Here is a 22507-nt window from a genome sequence, read left to right on the forward strand (position 1 = left end):
AAGTACCTCATAGTAATAATGAAAAGCTTGGGATTTATCACCTTCATTATCATATAATTTCCCTATCTTTGAAAGTACATGTGGATCAGTTGGTACTACGCTGATCAACTGCAAGAGCCACTCGGTGGCTTGATTGGGATCTTCCATGATCTCATATCTGAGTTTTCTTCAGTCAAGGACTGGTGCTGATGATATTTTGATTCACTCAATATTCTTACTACTTTACCTAATGTAATCCATATGCTGTAAAGGAAAGCCAGTCACACTTCAGGCTCAACAGAACTTAGGCCTTGGTTCTCCCTCACTGATTTTACTTTGACTTCCTCATTTCTAAGTATGAAAACCAGGTGATTTATTTGTAGCCTTTACAACTTGGTTAGTTTTTTGTCATGTATCATTTTGTCTTGAAGCAAGCAGTTAGGTAAAACTGCTGTCCTCAGAACGGGTTTTTGCCTGCAGCGAGACTTTCTGCTGTGTGTGTCCCAGCAGCACAGCGATTCTGGTCCTGAGAAGAGCAGCAGCTTTAGCTGTGATGAGACCTGCAGTGAGCTCAGTCAGCACCGCTCAGCACAAGGGCTCCGACCTGCGCAGCAACGTGAGCTGGAGCTACTGCCCAAGGTGTTTTTTTTCAGTTTCTGCTGCACCCTGCCCTTCATGGAAAAAGCTTGTATCGGTGGAAAGCAGTTTTACACAGCAGTGGAACACAGAAATTCTCCCCTAGATGGGAACTGGGAAGTGTAGGGACATTTATGCTGTTGTAAAGGGGCTATGCAAGGAATAGAGATCGCAACCTTTTGTATTTTTGGAGTTTACTTATTTTACTGACTAAAATACATGTTTATTACTTTTACTATTCTTAAAAGTGTAGTACAGCAACTGGAATCTGTTCTGTCTTGTGGAGGATTTTATTATGGTTTGCACATCCTCAAAAGCATTGTTAAAGAAATTCATAGGGTAGAATATCACTGGCAATGTGCAAAGCCAACCCCTCCCCTCCTCGGCTTTTCAGTCTGCTGAGCTTTTGCAGTGCTGGAAGACAATTAATTTCTTATACATACACTAACTAACATGAAAACAGCTTTCAGAGCAGAACTTCACTTTCATTAACTTTTTTTTTTTTCAAGTTTTACTCAATTATGCTTTCATCTGTCACATTATTTTCATAATAAAATCAGCAGCATTTTAAATATTCCAGGTCACAGTTTAATACAGAGTGTAAATGTATTCCTTGCAATGTGAACAGTCAATGTATTTCTTCACTTGCTTCACTGGAAATGTCCAAGAATGTTTTAAGCTCTGTTCTCATTTTCAACAACATCAGAAAATGAATCTATGCATGATAACCTTAATTATAATGGACACTACAGTAAAATTCTAAGTCATTGTGTCATGATTGTAACACGCATTTCAGATTAAATGAGTTTACCGAAACCACTATCCGTTATCATAACCCAGAAAAAGATACATGTTTGCTATTTGGTGAAGGACTTGGGCACTATTTCGAAGGATTGCATGGAGTTTCAGAAAACAATCCAAAGCTTCATTTATTCTGTTTAACTTCTTGTACGTTAAACCTAAAAAAAATAAAGGTTACCGTATTAATGCAATGAGAAAAAGATTACTTCCGCCTATTAACTGACAGAATAACCAAGAAAAATGAAATAGGAATACGGTACTCAGAGGCAGTTTAACTGCCTTGACATTGACGTACTCTGTTCCTGAGAGCCATGCTTATAATTCTTACCAGCTAGTATGACTTAACAGACTGATAAATACAAGGAACACAAATCTATTCAAAAACCAAGAACATATGTAATCTTACCTTTTGAACATGAATGAGGGAGAGGGACAGCTTTTAGAGGGGAATGACTCTGATGGTTTAATAATGCTACAACTGGTGTATTTTTATTAGATAGTAAAATTTTTTATCTTCAAAGTGACTTAATCATCTCCAATTACTAGTTTATGCTGTTAACACTGGTATTTTTTTTCCAGAACAGACAGGAAGTATAAATTAATACCTTGCTATACCACAAATGACTGAATAGAGTAATAATAATTAGTATATATTTCTATACAAGAAAATTTTGAAAGCCAGATTCTCAGAAACATTAGTTTTACCTTTAGACAAAAGCTAAACCACAAAAGCACCTTTGGCTTACCAAGATTGTAAAGTGCTTCAGTGCACGAGGAATCGTTCCTGAGAGCTTCCTTATAAAACTCAGCTGCTTTTTCATAGTCTCCGTTTGCAAAAACAGTATTTCCTTTGTTTGTGAGAGCTGCTGGATTGTACCTATCAGAATTTACAGCTAAATCTGCATAGTTAGTTGCTTGTGCCAATTCATTCTCCTACATGAACAAAACAAACATTGTATTAGTCATTTGTCAGTCAATTTTCTTGCAGCTGTGGCTTCTTACAGTTAATATAGTGGAATTTCAAAAGACTGAGGATGAAAAAAACCCACAACATTCTTCGGTCCTAAAATATTCCTTATGGATTTGCATACAGCAGATAAGCTCTTTCAAGTTTCAGAACTTAACCCTTTAGAACTTAACCCTTGAGATGTGTTTTGGCACTCTTCAGTCTGGAAGTTCTCTTTGCTGTGACAAAATAGTATCTCTTTAAAAAACAAAAATAAATCCCCATATGCTACAAACTTCGTACAGAAACACACCTGCCTAAGCTACATACTTCACGTTTCTCGAGTTCAGCCAGGCTCTCCAGGACCCAGGTTTTAAATGCAGCTGCTGAGCTTCTGCACAAATCACACCAAGGCAAACATCTGGGGCCTGGGGGTCCACCTCACCCTCTCTCCCAGCAACAGGACACAGAGGACATGCTCCAAATCCCAGCTACAGCCAACAAACACCGGACAGAGCCAAGAGAACCTGGCTGCTGCCAACTCCGACAACATGCAGTTTCTTGCTGCTTACAGAGATTATTTAGACACAAAAATCACTACAAAGATACAGAAGTTGCTACATAAACTGCAGTTCTTAACTGGTTTTGTTGAAGGAAACACTTACCAGATAATAAAGGAAGGAAAGGTTTGTTGCAGCTGCAGTCTTTAGTCTGCTATCCTTTTTTTCAAACATTTTTAAAGTCTCCAGCGCCTAGAAGTAATTTGGAAACAACTTACTTCCCACTGAAGCAAACGTATACCAACATTAATTCAGAAAGCAGGGATAAACGTCACAGTAACAAAGAGCCAAAATTATCAACTCATACTCACATACATGATAATTACTAGAGCTTGTAACACATGCTTGTAAACATGTACACACAGAACTATATATTATACATAATATTAATCTTGGTCAGAAAATTTCAATAGCATTGGCTATTACTTCTTCAAAATTTAGATGAGAAATGGCTACCTTGAAGTACACAGATACGACAATTCTATACATACAAACCACAAATTTATACTATTTACTTTTAATCTATCTAACTAATGAAAATTCTCATACCTATCTTCCAGTTCTTCAAGTGAACACAAAAGGATTGACATTAGAACTCTTATTAAAAAAGCTAAAAGAGTACACGCTATATATATATTTTAAAAATGCAAGACAATATAGGATTGCATTTCAACTTGCAGTTGTTTTGTGCAATAAGGAGTTGATACTTGTCTAAGTTTAGGAAGTATCCAAATGTGAAGACTGAGGCCATCAGAATTTTGACTTTTACAAGAAAACTACTTTTTCTCCATAAACTTCTTCATTTGAAGTTTATGAAATTCAATCAAATTCATAGCTAATAAACTATCAAAGAAACTTTGAAATAAAAGGGAGTGTTTTTGTTTCATGGGCTATGAGATTACATTCAGAACTGCAGACTAAATTATTAAGAAAATCTGGTTTCTTTACACTAAATATTTATATTAACTACACGAACTGTCAGAATATCACAGTGAGCCCAGTTCCATTATCTATTACAACACAGATGTGGCCACCTCAATTTAGCCATCATCACTGGGAATTCAAAAGTTTCTTTCTTCCTTTGTATGAAACCTATAGCTGCTGTTTACATGTCAAAGTGAATGCATGATACTGTATGTGGAATGCCAAAGCAAACAAAGGAAACAAGTTTTAATTGACTGTCGTACATATTTTACAATTACTTTATACAAAACCATGACTGTACTAATGATGTGTAAAATGACAAAGTATATACAACTAGACACAGTTCATTGATTTAGTCAACTGTATTCCACCCAAGAACTATGAAAGACTAAAGAACATAATATTTTTCCCTAATAATAGAAAATTCTCTAAAGAAATACATGGACTTCAATCAAGGAAAGCATTTCAAAAGTTAGGCTCTAGATTTTGTGATCTCTGAAATGTAAGACTGCCACTATGATGATGTTAAACTTTTATACATATTTGTGACTTTCTCCAAAAAGGAAATGGTCCCAAATGTTTATGGATATAACACTACTATATTTGAGGTACTCTATTCTTAAGCAAGTACTTGCTTCTTCTTGGAATTTATTTTTAGTGAACTTCGAGATATAATTCAAAGTCACTTTCTGAAAAGCCATTTCTCAATGTAGCTGATTTGTTTACCTTTGCTTTTACTGCTGAATGGCACCTTTGAAGATAAACATTGGCGTGGAAGTAATCTCTTCCTTATGTATACTGAAAAATTCGTATGACTCTGAACTCTGTTCAGTTACTGGTAAATTATGTTACAGGTCTCTTGAACCATTTCAGCAATTATGAGCCCTTAGATGAAAATCCATAGCAATTCTCCTTTTGTCCTTGCAAAATAAAAATGGTCTCACTGCATAATCAGCTAAATGTATATATTCTAAATAACTTCTAACTTTTTAACAGTAGCAGTTACTTAGATTCAACAATCAAAACACAGACTGTCCAAATTATTCTTCAGAGCATGTTTCCCACGTACCTAAATTATTTGCTTACAGAAGTTAAACTTCAAAGCAGCTTGCCTGACCCAATCTGGACCTGCCAAAGATGTTAAGGAGTTGCACGGCTAACCGCAGAATTTTGGTTTTAAATTAGTTTTCAAAGTTTTTCTTTGAAATTAAGAAAATATTCAAGATATCTAATACACAAGATCCCTTATTAATAAATTACAATCTAGACATACTAGGGTAATTTCTACCCTGATTTTTTTTTTTTGCTAGGATTTCTTTATAATAACATATTCATTTCGATGAGCACATAGCTAAGCCCATTAAAGGTACAGCAGAAATCTATTTCAGGGGGTTTTTTTTGAAAAACAATAAAACTTTCAGCCTTGAAACTGAATATTTCAAAAAGTTTACATTCTTGTTCTTTAGCCAAAGGTGTGTTGAACAGGTGGTGAGTTGGTAAGTATATGAACAACAGACAGGATGAATCTAAGTGGCAGCTGCAGTTTTATTGGAACAACAACAACAACAAGACTCTCTACAATCACCATTCTGCAGTCCAACTCTGCTACTAAGTAGTTCCAGAGCAGGTTAAAGGTCTTCTATCACATAATCAAACTAAAAAGAGCATCTTCTCCCCTTACTCCTAACTGCCAACACCCTCCCCCCTCCCTCCATTGGAGTACTCCACAGAAACATCACCAACAATCTCTGTATCTCATTTTACCTCTGAGAATTGATTTTTTTTTTTTACCCATACTGGATGCTAACTGGAAATAGCAAAAAAATACCACCAACATAGTAAACTCTTGAGATCATATGACTGTTTATCCACCTGTAACACTCTCACTTTTGAAAAGCTATCATCAATAAAGCTACTAGATATACCCCAAATTTTCCAAACTCTCCAACTACTTCCTGATCTCAGAAAAGCTATTAGTCAGACATGAACTGCAACAGAGGATAACTCCCTTGCTCTATCTACAGGGAAGGAAGATAGGAGGAGCAAGAGCTGCTCAGGAAACCAGAAGAGCTTAAATATGAGAATGAAAAGTGGGCTGGAGTAAAGCACGTGGCCCTGTGTGCCTCCTTCCAGGCTATGGGAAGGTGAAGAACCTTATGAGATGACAGAGGTATTCAGCTTCAGCTGTCATTTTGCTATATATGATCCCTCATACTTCTTGCCACACGTGCAAACCCAGGGGTTGCTATGTTCCTTATTTATTCAGCATTCGTATCATTGAATGCACCAAACGGTGCACGTTAGAAGGAAATTCAGCAAATCTTGTCATATATCCAAGTTCCCTCTTGTTCAGATAAAGCTGTTTCCAACTGCTCACAGTTCAAACCATGCCTTTTTTCACAGGCAAAGACCACATGACAATTTTGACAAAAATCTGGAATTGTAAATTGTCCCACAACCTACGAAAATTTGATTAAAGGCAAAAAAAATCTGCACGTCTTAAAACTCTATAAGAAAGCAGCACATTCACTTAAATAATACAAAAAATTTAAATGTGGTAAGTTGTGGTATGAATTTATACACCTACATTGGCAATTTATATGCATAGAAAAGGAAAGCTACAATTAACAACCTGTTGTACTTATTAGCAAGAGATTGGTGATGATTTTTAACATGAGGGCAGTTCAGCATAAAATTCATTGGCAGAAATTTGTCTAACTTGTGCTTGTATGGCCAGTTGCAGAAAGAAATCTAACCTACATAAACTTACTTAAGTAATTTTGACATAGCCAAAAGTTACTTCACATATATATTTAAAAGTATAACAAAACAATTAAAATGGAACATAATAATATGCATGATAAAAACTGTGAAAATCACAAAGATTTTGGTAGATCTATCATCTGAACTTCTGGCAGTTGAATTTTGAGCAATGAGCTATACTCCTCCTTGGAAGTACCGATACTCTATCTTTTCTATGACCTTTCTCATTTTTTAATATACACTATTGCTTAGACTGCTGTAACATCTTTTCAGTAATGGTGATCCATGCTGGCCCTCTGTGCCCGCAAGGGAGACAATCTTTTATAAGAGATGCAGAACTGTCCAAGCTCCTGATCAGATGCTTAATTTAATTCCAGTTTGTATTTCAATGACTGAAGCTTAAGGTCAGATGATAGTATTTTAGGGAATGCTATAACACATAGGAACAGTGAGAATACCATAATATAAAGAACAATGATACATATAAAGTGCGTCTGCATATGTTTTGGTACTATAGTCAACTTCACTGAGAGGAAGATTCAGCTCATACTAATGAAAACAATTCCATGTTGATTAGCAACATGCTTTCCAGGCTCTATAGACTGTACTGACTACAGTTCCATTAACTACAGTTAATGACAGCTTGGACACCCAGTGGAGATAACTAAATTTAGGTGTCTTCATTTTGACATGAACTGCATTCACTGTAACTTCTGTGGTAGAAATTTCATTTATATTAAACCCATCTCTTGCCGGTGTTTTTATGAAGTTATTTTACTGAGCAGCATCAACATAATTATTATGTTTGCATAAATCATTATTTCCCTTGCTGAAAAATATGCTGTGGCTAAGAAAAATATCTTTGCCAATACAGTATTAAAAAACAGTAATTTGAAAAGTTACTATACCTGGTTAAAATCCTGCTGCCTCAAGTAAGTAGTGGCTTTATTTATTTCCAGGTCATTGGCTAACTCTACATAGTGGGAAGCTTTAACTACTTCAACACACCTGCAACAGAAAGCAAGCCATAAAGATAAATAAAAGGCATCTGAGTTACGCTTTCTTTACAGAGGCAAAGAGCACTTTGATTAAAAATATTTGAAAAAACATTTTATTCCCATGCTATTTCTGATCTCATTGTTTTCAGTCAGCTACCTAAATATCACATTATTTGCCATCAATTAGTGATGCTTGATGTCAGATACTCACTAAGATCATTTTTAAAACCATTTTCTTTAGATATGTTCCACCAGATGATTTTTCTAATCTCTTGTCCTGTTGCATATACTACCAAACACATAAACCAGCTTAGTGAACAAAGCCGCAGATGGCAGATTGTGTCCCTGAGCTACATAATAATATTAAAGTCATAATAATAAAACCCTTTCTGGTCATCCTCCAGTTGTGTTAGGGTCTTCTGCAAAATAAGGGCAGAAGAGAACACAGCAGAGAGTTCAGATGTTCATTCACACACACCATCTTCCAGGGTCTGGCTGAAGTCATTGCTGGACCGCTCTCCATCATCTTTGCCAAGTCTTGGGAAACGGGAGAGGTGCCTGAGGACTGGAGGAAAGCAAATGTCACTCCGGTCTTCAAAAAGGGCAAGAAGGAGGACCCGGGCAACTATAGACCGGTCAGCCTCACCTCCATCCCCGGGAAAGTGATGGAACACCTTATCCTTGGTACCATCTTAAGACATATCAAGGATAAGAGGGTCATCAGGGACAGTCAACATGGCTTCACCAAGGGGAAGTCGTGTTTGACCAACCTCATAGCCTTTTATGAAGACGTAACAAGGTGGATTGACGATGGCAGAGCAGTGGATGTGGTCTACCTTGACTTCAGGAAAGCATTTGACACCGTCTCCCACAGCATCCTCACGGCAAAACTGAGGAAGTGTGGACTGGATGATCGGGTAGTGAGGTGGACTGCAAACTGGCTTAAGGAGAGAAGCCAGAGAGTTGTGATCAATGGGGCGGAGTCTGGTTGGAGGCCTGTATCTAGTGGAGTGCCTCAAGGGTCAGTTCTGGGACCAATACTGTTCAATATATTCATCAATGACTTGGATGAGGGAATTGAGTGTACTATCAGCAAGTTTGCTGATGACACCAAGCTGGGAGGAGTGGCTGACACAGCAGAGGGCTGTGCTGCCATCCAGCGAGATCTGGACAGGCTGGAGAGTTGGGTGGGGAAAAATTTAATGAAATATAACAAGGGGAAATGTAGAGTCTTGCATCTGGGCAGGAACAACCCCAGGTTCCAGTACAGGTTGGGGAATGACCTGTCAGAGAGCAGTGTAGGGGAAAGGGACCTGGGGGTCCTGGTGGACAGCAGGATGACCATGAGCCAGCACTGTGCCCTTGTGGCCAAGAAGGCCAATGGCATCCTGGGGTGTATTAGAAGGGGGGTGGTTAGTAGGTCCAGAGAGGTTCTCCTTCCCCTCTACTCTGCCCTGGTGAGACCTCATCTGGAATATTGTGTCCAGTTCTGGGCCCCTCAGTTCAAGAAGGACAGGGAACTGCTGGAGAGAGTCCAGCGCAGGGCCACAAAGATGATGAAGGGAGTGGAGCATCTCCCTTATGAGGAAAGGCTGAGGGAGCTGGGGCTCTTTAGCTTGGAGAAGAGGAGACTGAGGGGTGACCTCATTAATGTTTATAAATATATAAAGGGTGGGTGTCACGAGGATGGAGCCAGGCTCTTCTCGGTGACAACCAACAGTAAGACAAGGGGTAATGGGTTCAAGCTGGAACACAAGAGGTTCCACTTAAATGTGAGAAGAAACTACTTCTCAGTGAGGGTGACGGAACACTGGAACAGGCTGCCCAGGGGGGTTGTGGATTGTCCTTCTCTGGAGACATTCAAAACCCGCCTGGACGCCTTCCTGTGTAACCTCACCTAGGTGTTCCTGCTCTGGCAGGGGGATTGGACTAGATGATCTTTCGAGGTCCCTTCCAATCCCTAACATTCTGTGATTCTGTGATTCTGTTTGATGTGTTGTACTTTAAAATTAGCTAATCATTTGAAGCAAGACCTTTATTTATTATATGCATATACTGTTCTCTCAAAGTGTTTGGAACTAAGCACACTAAATGAACAACTTCATGGGATGCTTCTTCAATCCCTTCCATTTTTTTTTAAGTGGTGGAAAGCCTTTTTCTTTTCTTCTAATAATAGTTGGCTAATTTGCCAACAAAAGTTTAATTTAACAAACTGCCTGCTGCTATAATTGGTTTGGCACAGGGACAGTCTCTCTACAAAGTATACAAGTGCCTTTTGACGTTGGAGGAAAAATTATATTGAAAAAAACAGCAATTTCTGCAAAGACATCTGTAATAAAAATCAAAAACTTGTTTTCAAGTGTTACTGTTCACATCTTTTAACCATAAAATGCAATGAGATCTAACTATCCAACTGTTCCTCAAGGAACATGACAGAATAATCCCAAGATCACGTCGCATTTTAAGTAAGAAGTTATGAAGTCCGAAGATTATTTGTCCTGACTTTATTTCTGTAAATGAAATTAATCTGATTAAAAGCATATTTAACACTCAGAGGGCTCATAACCAAGTGCAGTATTCGGAAAACCAAGCTCAAACTGCTGGTTAAACTTCTAGGCTGGGGAATTCAAGCCCTGTGAAGAAGAACAGTGTAAATCTGTCTCGATATACACAAAGAGTCCCACACATCTCACCAGAAATTGATTAATTAGCCAGAACAGATATGAAAGTGTTTTACTTCATGACAAGGATTTTGTGGACAGCACTAAGGAAACTGCGTATGTGACAACATTTTCCAGTTTTCTTCAACAAAAAACAAGATACAGAGCAAATGAATCTGATTTACTCATGCTAACATGTCTTGAAGCAGCAAGCTAATTTTCACAATACATACTGTTTTTCTGGTAAGCAAGAATGGTGGAAGTAGGGAAATTGTAAGATTACAATGATTATTAAACCATCAAACACCACCTTGTGGACTCCAGCAGACTAAACATGTCTGTGTGAGATTATTTTGTGTTCACATAAACAGCTTTATGAGTAAATTATAATTAGAAGACCTGCAAAATTTGAAAAATAATCCTAACTGGCCAAAAAAACCCACCAAAACCCAAAGCAAAACAAAACAGGTAAAGGAACATTCTCTTTTCCCATCAAACTTCCTTCACTTCCCAAACACTGAACATATCTGCTAGTAATGTTGTGGCTGCAGATGCACATTCATTTGCATTCATGTTTTTTTCCAATGACATTATAAAAATACTAAAAATATCCAAGTAAGTCTTTGTAATAGCAAGCTAAAAACTACATCTTGAAAAGTTATGATGATAATTTTTAGACTGTCCGTATAGGAAATGTGTGTTTTATTTGGTTTTAAAGAGAAGAGTATTCTGCTGTAGAAAATACCACAGAAAGCAAAAGCTAAGCTGTAAATTAAAAAAATAAAGTGGATATTAAAGTAAAAATGGTAAACTATATCACCAGTCTACCACCGTATACACCTGCAAAAATGTTTAAGAAACAGTAGATTAAGTTTACAAATAAACCTAAAAATATTTAGATTCTCACGTTTTAAATAATGACTCTATGGAGTAATGAAAACTTCTTAGGCGCCCCAAGTCTTCTTTATGCTATCTTCAAACTAACAGTAAAGAGTAGCAATCACTGCCTTCTGTATAGCATTTGTCTATAGAGAGCTTTAAAAGTTTGCCAGTTTTCAAACTGAAATTTCAAAATCAATTGAACTTTAAGGAGCTCCTTTTGTGCTAAGACAGAACAGATCAAAATGTATAATTAACAGTTGAGTTTCGATGATAAATGAAATTAATTTTTAACACAAAATAGACTCTAATGCTTTGTTTTGTTCTCCACAGCATCTTGGAGGCAAACTGAAAAATCACCTGGACACTGTGTTTGAGATGTGCAAACTGTTTCCCAGGCTGTTTGTTTGTGAATCTGGTTTCATAACGAGCATGAGAGAGTGGTATATAATTCAGACAAAAAAAAAAGCCCCCATTGACTCTTACCAGTCATAGCCGACTGCAAAAGATGTCTCAATCACTGGTGCAATGAGTTTAGCAGCTGTCATGATGTATTCTTCTGCCATGGATTTCCTAAGGAAAACAAAACAAAACAAACTCCAACACACAAACATCACCATTTCAAAAACATGTATAGAGAAAAAAAACCCCAAATCTCCTTCTTGTTTCTTCCTGCACTCTGGACAATCTTAGAATCAATCTAACCAGTCCTCTGCTACCACTACTACCTTGTATCTTGACAAAGTTCTCAGTTTTTTCTGTCTTCCTTTCACTGCACAGGGTAGTTGTATTTAAAAGAAAACCCAACACTGCAAGTTTTAAGCAGTGTAACCTACAGCATTTGAGGTAGATATTTTACTTCAGTGCAGTACACTAAACTGAGTGATCCAACCAGTTCTTCCGAGCGTGTTCTTGCCTAAAAATTGAGGACAATTTATAACAAGAGCTGTGGGCACGTGCAAAGACTGATAATGCTTTCAGGAACTAAAGCCCATGGCATCAAATTCAAGAAAGAATAGACTCCACTATTACCTCTCAAGTTCTATTTGTCTTAAGCTGTCATTTTTAATTGCTTCAATCAGCAGATTTGTATGTGGATCATCCTGGAGGGGGACAAAACAACTGCAAATTAAATAGTTAAAGTGCATGTGTACTGGTGTATAGACAATTACTGTAAACATAAATTGATGCATAGTCTATAACATCAGTTATTTACTTTTCACATTTCAAAAAACTAGCTCCAGTTTAAAGTAGTTTTCTAACCACAAAAACTGAAATATGGCATTATAACTACTTGAATCCTGATTTTTGCTCATGTATATGGTCATAGCTCACATTAGGGTAGTTAACAGGTGTAGTTAATATTGTATGTCAGACCAGGAAGGCTGCAAATCACAGTGAGAATACTCACATACTTAAAAATAAGAGTATGCTTAAGAATTTGCTGAACTGCAGTGCTATTCAGCAGATGAGGACCTGTGCTACCTTCTCATTACCACAACTCACATGATCACGTTGTGGTTTCTATCACACATTTCTGTTGGACCTACAAGAAATAACACAGCTATGCTGGGTAGCCACCCCTTCCTCATTTATTGGGAAGGGATCATAGATCTATACAAAATGAAGACCAGATCACTTTGTGATCTTTTCTCTGACCCCTTCATAACAAAATTCAGAACTTGGAATGTCTGTTAAAACTGTAGCCTGCCTATCCTTAGAAAGAACTTCTACAGTCTAAAGCTTTTCTTCCAATTAATGATCTTACATAGTCTTCAATTAATTCACGTGTTTAATGACCCTTACTGTTCCATAATTTCTAACACAATTATATACATATCAATCATACATTAAAAGATACATAAGAAATTATATACATATTTATCAATACATAAAAATAAATATATATATGCTTCATATATTAAATGTTATTTGCTTATGCTAGGACAATAGGAAGCAATAGCTACTCTTAAGCTGCAAATAGTTTGAAGACTAATTAAATCTTTGATCTTCAGGACTGAAAGTGGAAGCTGTGCATCACTGAAAAAACACTGTAAAAAGAATATAAAGGGTTTGCCTTGATCTTTCTACATAGGACTTTTCTGAGAGGGACCCAAGACCTATTAATTACTTTTTCCTGTCTTTAACATCATAAGCTGCTGGTTTCATGGCACAAAGGAAGTCCAGTTCCCAACAATGTCTAATAAACTAAAATAAGCATTTGTAAATATAACTAGGATTTTCTGGTTAAAAAAAAAAGTTATTTTAGATACATAAATACATGTGGATTTATATATTCAGTATAGTCCAAGCATTCAATGCCTCTCCCCCTTTATATGATAAATCAGGAGAAAGCCACAGTTTATTTTGTTCAAACTTACGTTTGGTGAAATGTATTTGTCATCATAATCCACTTCTGAGGGAACTGCAATCAGTTTTTGAAAGGCTTTTTTCATTTGCTCACCATTTCCAACAGCATAGTAACATAGGATCAAGTTGAAGCCTGCCTTCAGATTTGGAGACATGCTCATTATATGTTCAAATGAAGAAATGGCATCAATGTATTGGCCAGTTTTAATAAATGCAACTCCGATATTTTCCATTATTTTAATCCTAAGTAAAGAAATCAGGATAAGGTTATATTTTTAATTATCAAATCACACTGTAGCCAAAACTTGTATTTCAAAACCATGCCTACTGGTAGAAACTCACCTCATCTCTTTGTGGACACTAGGAATCTGGTCTAGAGCCATACGGTAGAATTTGATAGCTTTGGAATAGTTCCGTTGTTTTAAATATATATTTCCCATATTCACCTTCAGTCTACCTATCAGAAGAAGTCAATGAGTTACAGACTTTAGAAGCATTTTTAAATTGTTTCAGAGTGACAGAGTAGAACAACTTCTTAATAAATTTGTCTTCGTTATGAGGTACCAGTGGCCCTTTAAAGAGTGCTGCACAGAACAGCCCTCTGCGAATTTTCACTCAGAAGATGAAGTAGTAATGAAATCTAGAAAAGAACTATTGATGTATGATGTATTCTGATTTTGCCTGTGAATTGAGGGATGAGGTAGAGATTATTTATAGTGCTCTCCAGGAAGACAGCTGCAAATAGGCGCCTCTGAGAAAAGTGCACTATAGGAGTCTCAAACATGTGCAAAATACCAAAAGAAGCTTTCGGAAGTGGAAAGCTGAGTCAAAAGAGAAAAAAATTAGTATCAGAGCAGAGAATATAGTGCTGCATGAGAAAATGATATATTTAGCTTTATGTGTAGCTTAGCCTATGGAAAGAAAAGAGCTCATTAAGTTATACTCAGTCAGAGATTATGAGTATCTCTCAGCCACTCTGACTGGCAGACATGAAAGCTGAGATCTCTGTGAGTCAACATTATGCAGATGAAGTCCCTATTTTGAATGCCTGACTACCAATTTTAATCCACTTCGGAATGTAACCTACCTCCATTGCTGAACATCTTATTCTTCACTATAACTTGGTAAGTATTCAGCGCTTCAGCATACATTTCATTAGCAGCATACTGACTGGCCAGATTGAAAAGAACCTATAGAAAAATTGAATTATAGGTACAATAAAATAATGTTCTCTCAAGAGTAATAAACTTGAATTCAAAATAGATAATTTGAAGTTAATTTACCTTGGAAGTATTGCTTTTACCAGTTTTAAGCTTCCCATGCTCCTTTGTTCTTGCACATTGACACAGAGAAAACAAGTTTCAAATCTATTTATCCTAGGTAATTCTTCTATTTTTGTACTTAAATAACTACCAATAAAGGCCATGCTTAGTGGACTTTAGACATATGTAAACACAATGTTATAATTCAAAGGGATGAAAAAACATTCATACAAGATAATTCTCAGAAAATGTAATTTATGACTCCAAACCTGTGGAAAACAGTCCTACTACCTCCAGTCACTTAGTTTATGAAGAGAGAATTTTTCCAAACTACTGTTTCAAAACAGAAGTTCTGTTGGTGTCAGGTAAAATACCTTCACATTTTTCCCCCAGCTTTACTCTGACCTTCACCATGAAGTAAGTTACTAGGTCTGCCTAACTCTATGTATTCATTGTTGTTAATTTTTTCCACAGAACTACCTGGAGTACAACTTCAAACTCCCTCTAAGTATTTTTATGCATGTTGTATCGTTTAAAAAAAAAAAAAAAAAAAAAAAGTAGTCTACTATTAATTTGAAAACCAGAATGTAAATCTATATACCTGCTTTAAGATTTAGTAATACTAATATATCTTATTTCATGTAATACATTCTCTGTCACTTTATGCTTCAAGGTAAAGGCAGTATCTGATCTGTTTTCTTCTCTTGGCAGGTTACATTTTCTAGACTATTTTTGAAGTACAGGGTTTACATCTGTTATATTTTGAAAAGCATTTTTTGTATCTGAGTAGGTAGCTGGAATAGATGCTCATGGGCATCCTTCTTCACTTAATGTTGACTATGTGGTTTCTCTGGTACTTGAGATTACAAGGGAAGAGACTCAATTACACAAATGGATTGTTGCAATCTAATGTTAAGTTTTAACTTCAAGAAGTCATTTACTTCATCTTCATAAACTTCCCCTGTTCCCAAATGTAGACCATATCTGACTTGGTACACTGCTAGGAGCATTACAATGCACACGCACTCAGCAAACACTGAAATGTCTCTAGGATGTTTGCTACCAACGCCTTTCACTCATCGAAGATTTCTAAGCACTTACTGAGTAAGTGAGGTCTAGGTTGATGTCTTCTGGAGTAGCAATTTGTTCACGTTGTCTCACCAATACTCTTTCCTTTCTTCCAGCCTCTTTTGCTTTTTCCAGAGCCTTAAACAAAATACTAGGATTTAGCAACGCCTTGAATCTTACTAACCCAATATGGCAAAATACATTCAAAACTAGTATGAAAAGGATATACTCATGTCCATTTTCTTTAGATGCACAGACTGTACCAAATGCCTGAAAAGCAGCAATATAACCGACAGAAAGGTGTTAATTAGCAATAAGCAGACATACAGTTAGTCCAAGTCTGCTTAGGTGTATAATTTTAGAGAAGTGCAGTCACACAAATAGATACACCACAATCACTTAACCCTGGAAGATTTTTCTACTTGTATTTGTCATAGAAAGTGCACATAAATGTGCACGTGCACATGCACATTGGACACATGCAAATAAAGGATTACTACTAAAGAAATCTGCCAAACATAGATAAGACTGTAAGGATAACATATGTAGTCTGATAAGATATACCACATAGGCACACAATATCACCCTGCATAAAAGAGCTAAGTAGGTCTTCAGTGTGTGTGGAGAGCACTGAACAATATAAAATCCCTTCAAGATAAGAGAGCCCTCATGGTCACTATGCCTAGCATGGCTCCTGAGAGCTGAATCAATTGTAGACCTCAATGCAAAGACAAAGACTTCCAAACAAAAATGATCTATCAAAATACGGACTGCATTCTTCCTAACAGGTTCGAACTGCAGCTGAGGTAAGATTAAATGATGCTTTACCCACCATGTTTCACAGGACCTAAAGAGATACTTGAAATTGTCTGAATCGGAGTGCAGACAGAAAAATACTCCTTTGTGTCAGACAAAAAGACATTTAATAGAAGTGCTAACTTGTCCAAACAGCTTGAACTCACTCATTACATCTATACTAGATGTAAATCAACTGGGATAGAGCCTGTTATTTAGCCACTACTAAATGGCACGACACTGGTCTAGTAACCTCTACGACAGATCAAATACATTCAAACTGCCTATTGGAAATAGTTCCTTATCCCTAGTAACTGTCAACCATATCTAGGTACTGTTTAGAAAAATGTTAGTTAGCCTGGGCCAAAACTGTGCTAAACCATGCTTGCAGCATCTTGCAGCTCAGATGACTGAGCAAGAAGCATCATCTCTTACAGCTCTAGTTAATTTTTCCCCTTATGGATCAGATGCAATCAACTTGAGAGGGCAATGAAGGTGCGCAAAGGAAGTCTACATTCCTAAGAACCAAACATATCTCATTATTTCTAACCATTGAGCCTGCTCTGCCTCCAGTAGTTTAGGAGCTGGAACCAGACAGTCCAAAGCATATGGCATAAAACATAAGTCTGGTCTCAAGAAGGAAGAGTTGGAGGCTATTTTGATACACTGGAACCCAAGACTGATGTGTTTTATTGCCATTATCCTATAAAGGATACTGGCATTTGCACTTCAGAGTTTGTTTAGCTTGGAAGGTCTCCTTGTATGAAGGAGTGAAAGATGAAATAGCTCATCTTGATGCTGACCCCTTATAGCGCAACAAAAGCAATACAGTGTATACCATACGCTATAGGGCCCAAGTGACGTCAAGGAAACGGAATGTCACTCAGACAAGATCCTCACATATCTGAGGATCAAATGCTGCAAAGATACCAATTACAAGCCTGGTACTGAAAAAGGGTCACCCCCTCCCACAGAGTTGATAGGTTAAACTGGGCAATCTGTGCCTGACTAATTGATCAGACCCATTTGAAGAGGCCAATGGAGATAGGTAGAAAGGAGCTTTTGTAACACTGAAATCTTAACAAATATATACACAGGAAATAGAGCTCCTACCATTTTTTTGGCAATACAAGGTATCACTGGATTAGAAGAGTCATAGCAAAGTTAATTAAAATGATTTTACGAATTTGAAATGTTTGAACCCAGGTCAGTTTGAAATATCTATCTATATTGATTGTTCTTCACATAATAGCAAAAGTGAAGTGAAATCTACGAAAATTACCAATTTCAAGTCTCCACAGCTGTTGGCAATGCAGCTTTCTTCAACTAGTTCGTTCACTTTTTTTTCCAACTGCCTAATCTTCTCTTCTGAACTAAAATAACAATAAAAGGATTAACACAAGTAAGATAACTGCAAACACTAAGCTTTTACACAGCATATACTCAATAAAATACCACAGTGATGTATCACATGTCACAACTAACTGGTTTTCCCCTTAAAGAAAATAAAATGTGAAACTATGCCCAGAGAAGGCCCTCCAAAGACACCATGCTCACACTTTTAATTTGAGAACAGAGACCTAAGAAAACATAAATCCTCTTATGAGAGCAAGACAGACATGCAACCTTCATGGACCCAATTTGTCCAGGAGAAGTAATGACAGAACAAACAGATGGGCTAGTAAAGCTTTCAAACCAAACAACTAGTGAAATGAAATATTGTATTAAGAGCAATTAACTGAACCTTTATTTGCACAAATAACTTTAAAGTATAGCTTGCAAATGCAGATTTTAATACATAGTTTTTATTAATCTAGATTCTTTCCTCAGTTAAATAACCAAACATTTCAGCGGGAGTCTCTATTCCTTTACAGCTACATTTGAGGAATACAACTTTCGTATTGAAAAGCTCAATGACTTGTTCTCAGTGAACTCCCCAACATTCACACCAGCCCGCAAAACCTTCTACCTCAGTTTTACCTCAAGTACTAAGGTCAGAGTGAACAAGGAAAAACAGCAGGCAAAATTCCCCCAAGTTCTTCCCAGAGAGCTGGTGTTCCTTGCCTGCCACACACTCTTCCACAGTCCTCCACAATTCTATATAACAGGATTTGTGCGGTAACAGCTACATCCAGGTTGCTGAGCTACAGTCAGAACCAGAAATCACTGAAATAAGACACTCTCAAAAGTCAGTGCAACTGCTCTGGTGAGTCAGCTAACCACACACATGTATGTTTGTGGCATTATTCCAAAGCTGAGAGTTTGGCCCTTCCAGGTTTTATAACTCCCTGGCTGCTTTTAAACTCTAACTACGGTTGGGATTTTTGGTGCTGTTAAGGCTTTGAAATAATTGAATGCAAAACTGAACAAACCTGTCTGAATTTTGCATTTCCAGAGGTGGAGCAGGACCTCTTGCTTGGCCAAGAGGATCAAATGAAGAACCTGCAAAATTAGCAAAGTACTGCAAATTGTAAAATAACATCTCCCTCTGGCAGCTGGTGATTCCTACAAACCATACCTCTCATAGCTGCCTTAGTGTAACCTGCCGCATGCACTGCTGTCATTGGTCGAGCAACCCCCTCCTTAAATAAAAAGGAAGATATATTAAAATAATCTTCCTAAAACATAAATTGTAGACAGTACAGATATCAGTTATGTACTACAAAAGCCTTCAAGCACAAAAAGTCAGTGTTACCACCTCAGTAAACTGAATATTTAAAAAAATATTTTTATTTCTCAAATATTATACATCATATAATATGGGTTTGTTCAGCCTTGAGAAAAGAAGGCTTAGGGAGGACCTTATCACCACGTTCCAGTATTTAAAAGGTGGCTACGAAGAAGATGAAGACTCCCTTTTTATAAGGATTCACATGGAAAAGATGAGGGGTAATGGGTACAAGTTATTCCCAGGGACATTCCAACTGGACACAGGAAGAAGATTTTACACAATGAGAACAATCAGCCATTGGAATAATCTCCCCCGGGAAGGGGTGGATTCCCCAACATTTTATACTTTTAAGATTCAGCTGGACAGGGTACTGGGCCATCTTGTCTAGACTGTGCTTTTGACAAGAAAGGTTGGGCCAGATGATCCTTGAGGTCCCTTCTGACCTGGTAGTCTGTGATAACTGTCTACAAAGCAGAGGAGCAAACACTATAAGGTAACTGTAACTGACACAAATGAACACTTATTACCTTGTGTAAATTTTATATGTATTCCAAATACTTAATTTCAAATATATTTTATTTTTAGAAAATTCTTACTAATTGTTGGTCTTCAGATCTGTAATGTACCCTAGCTCGCTGGCATAGTTTGAGAAGTCAGTTGCTTTTTAAATTTTTATTGACAATAAATAGAATCCTATGAGATTATGGATCAGAATATTTTGCTTTATCAAAATGAAGAGAGACATAAACAAACCACAATTTTTTTGTATTTGTAACTTATTACCAGATAATGCCTCCCCACACAAAAATGTCTCGCCCCCACCCCATGCCAGCTTATTCAATTTTCCTATCAGGACACTGAGTGTACTAATAAACCTTAATAGAATCATAAAATCATTTTGGCTTGAAGAGACCCTCAAGATCATTGAGTCCAACTGTTAACCTAATTCTGGCACTAAATCATGTCCCTAAGAACCTCATCTATGTGTCTTTTAAACACCTCCAGGGACTCAACCACTCTCTTGGGCAGCCTGTTCCAATGCCTGACAATCCTTTCCGTAAAGAACTTTTTCCTAATATCCAATCTAAACCTCCCCTGGCACAACCTGGGGCCATTTCCTCTTGTCCTATCACTTGCTATTTGGGAGAAGAGACCAACACCCTCCATGCTACAACCTCCTTTCAGGTAGGTGTAGAGAGTGAGAAGGTCTCAGCCTCCTTTTCTCCAGGCTAAACAGCCTCAGCTCCCTCAGCCGCTCCTCATCAGACTCAATGGCCCTGACCAGACTCACCTGGGGCCTCCAGCCACACGCCCTACCCATGGCTCCAGGAGCTTTAAGCTCAATCCTGGTCCCTCAGATCCTACCTGCGCTTTGTTGGAGGACTACTGGTTTTCACATCAGCCGCAGCTATGCCTGGCCACAGAGTCCCTTGATCCACATTTCATTAAGCCTGTGGACTGACCTCCTGGATTGATCTTAGCCTTGCCTTGTCACTATGGTCCTGGCCAGTGATCATTGGTCCTAACCCTGGCCTACGCATTGGCCTTTCGGCTTGACCTTGGATCTGCCTCATCACCATGATGTTGCCCTATGTTCTGGGCTTTTGGTTGAACATGGCCACAGTTTCCAGGTGTATCTAGCATACCTTGCTGAAGTATTGTGGGACTGGGTCCTGGCTGGTGAGGCCCCTGCACCGCTCGACATACAATTTCCCTCTAGCCTCCTGGCTTGCCTTCCCTTCAGGAGAAACCCTACTCTTGGTGCTCCCTAATAATTCCTGGGCTGACACAAAAGAATATAGTGGCTATGGATATATTTAACATTAAGTCAATATACTTAAGGGTGGTGGTGGGAAAGATATTGGCAAATTACAGCAGATTCTTATTAGAGTATAAGTACATAAGAAAAACATTAAAACCAGAATCTACCTCTCTCCTATTTCAATGAAAAATTACTCACTGCATGTCAATAAGTGTTACAAAGTACTACACTGGTATTGCTTCCAACCTTGTGCTCAAATAAAACACTCATCACAACCCTCATGCTTTCCAACAATAGTATTTTCAAAAAAAGACAAATTAAAACAGTGTAATAACTTGGTATTGTTTCAATGAACTTCTAAATACTGGTATCAATCCTGAACACTTATCAGAAAACTTCAGTGTTCTAAATCAATCTAAAATGTAAATATTAAAACTTTTACCTGTATAGCTCCTGTCATTGGTCTTCCCGTAGATGAATTTAAAGTTGCCTTTGACTACGAAAATAAGTAAATTGTTTGAAACTGGCATTCACAAAGCATTAGAAGCCTGTAAAGGCTTTGCACCGTCTTCTCAATACTGAGTTTTAAGAGTTGGTCTAATTCTCACATAAGCTCATAGCAAAATTCCCATTTATGCTATTCATGCGCAATATACTGCTGGTGTCTGGCAGACTTGAAGATGTTGAACACTTCAGTTAAAAACCAATATTGTGAAATTGTGCTATGTGGATACTTCTGTCAGACCTTTTAAAAAAATATTTCATAGAAATTTATCTCAGGCAGCAGTACCTTCCATTATTAAATTATTGAAATTACTACCTTTAAATTGAACAAGTAATTTACATTAAATAGTTCAGTAAGATTCTCAGTACAGCTGGTAAGAGATTAATATGGGGCAGATTTTAAGTCATACTTTCATGAAGATTTATTTTACAATAAATATAAACTTTGAAACTGCCAAGGGGTATCTTTTCCATTAGCTGACATGCCGCATACTATCCTTCTGTACTAGTGTTAAAAATGTAAACAAATAAATGTGAAATATTTAGTAGTAAGTGCTAAACATTGCTGCAAATATACAATACAAACAGATAAAGGGTTTCAGGCCATGAAAAAGTATTCCCTAATTCCCACTCAGAGGCCTATGTTTTACTATTTTACCCACTGTCCATCACACATAGTGACTGTTTTTCATTTTTTTTCTGCTAAGGCTGAATCTACATTAACAAGGACTGTAGTGTAGGAGAAGCAAATCTGCAGAGTGAAAACAGGTAGTACTGTGGACTGGACAATGCTTTGGAGGTTTCTAGCTCAATTAATGCAGGTAAACACCTCAGGATTTATTATCCTTAGCAAGTGCCTTTTTGCACCCTCCTTTAACAAGATAGCTTTTCCTGTCACAGCATAGTACTACACTAAACATCTACAAATA

The 22507-nt window shown here is 37.4% G+C and overlaps 1 protein-coding gene across 2 annotated transcripts in view; it reads right to left on the reverse strand.

The window, feature by feature from the left end:
- IFT88 (intraflagellar transport 88) overlaps positions 1 to 22507 on the reverse strand; it is a 49164-nt gene that overhangs the window by 22439 nt on the left and 4218 nt on the right. For both annotated transcript variants that reach the window (XM_065632133.1, XM_065632142.1), the window contains exons 5-19: positions 21517 to 21570; positions 19160 to 19223; positions 19014 to 19083; positions 17924 to 18014; positions 15880 to 15984; positions 14600 to 14706; positions 13859 to 13969; positions 13528 to 13759; positions 12179 to 12249; positions 11633 to 11719; positions 7518 to 7617; positions 3028 to 3114; positions 2163 to 2349; positions 1466 to 1574; positions 7 to 157 (exon numbers count right to left, since the gene is read on the reverse strand). In XM_065632133.1, the coding sequence (XP_065488205.1) occupies positions 7 to 157; positions 1466 to 1574; positions 2163 to 2349; positions 3028 to 3114; positions 7518 to 7617; positions 11633 to 11719; positions 12179 to 12249; positions 13528 to 13759; positions 13859 to 13969; positions 14600 to 14706; positions 15880 to 15984; positions 17924 to 18014; positions 19014 to 19083; positions 19160 to 19223; positions 21517 to 21570 (1626 nt within the window). The remainder of the gene's footprint in view (positions 1 to 6; positions 158 to 1465; positions 1575 to 2162; positions 2350 to 3027; positions 3115 to 7517; positions 7618 to 11632; positions 11720 to 12178; positions 12250 to 13527; positions 13760 to 13858; positions 13970 to 14599; positions 14707 to 15879; positions 15985 to 17923; positions 18015 to 19013; positions 19084 to 19159; positions 19224 to 21516; positions 21571 to 22507) is intronic.

Source organism: Caloenas nicobarica, chromosome 1 (assembly GCF_036013445.1).
Source record: "Caloenas nicobarica isolate bCalNic1 chromosome 1, bCalNic1.hap1, whole genome shotgun sequence".
Lineage (NCBI taxonomy): Eukaryota > Metazoa > Chordata > Aves > Columbiformes > Columbidae > Caloenas > Caloenas nicobarica.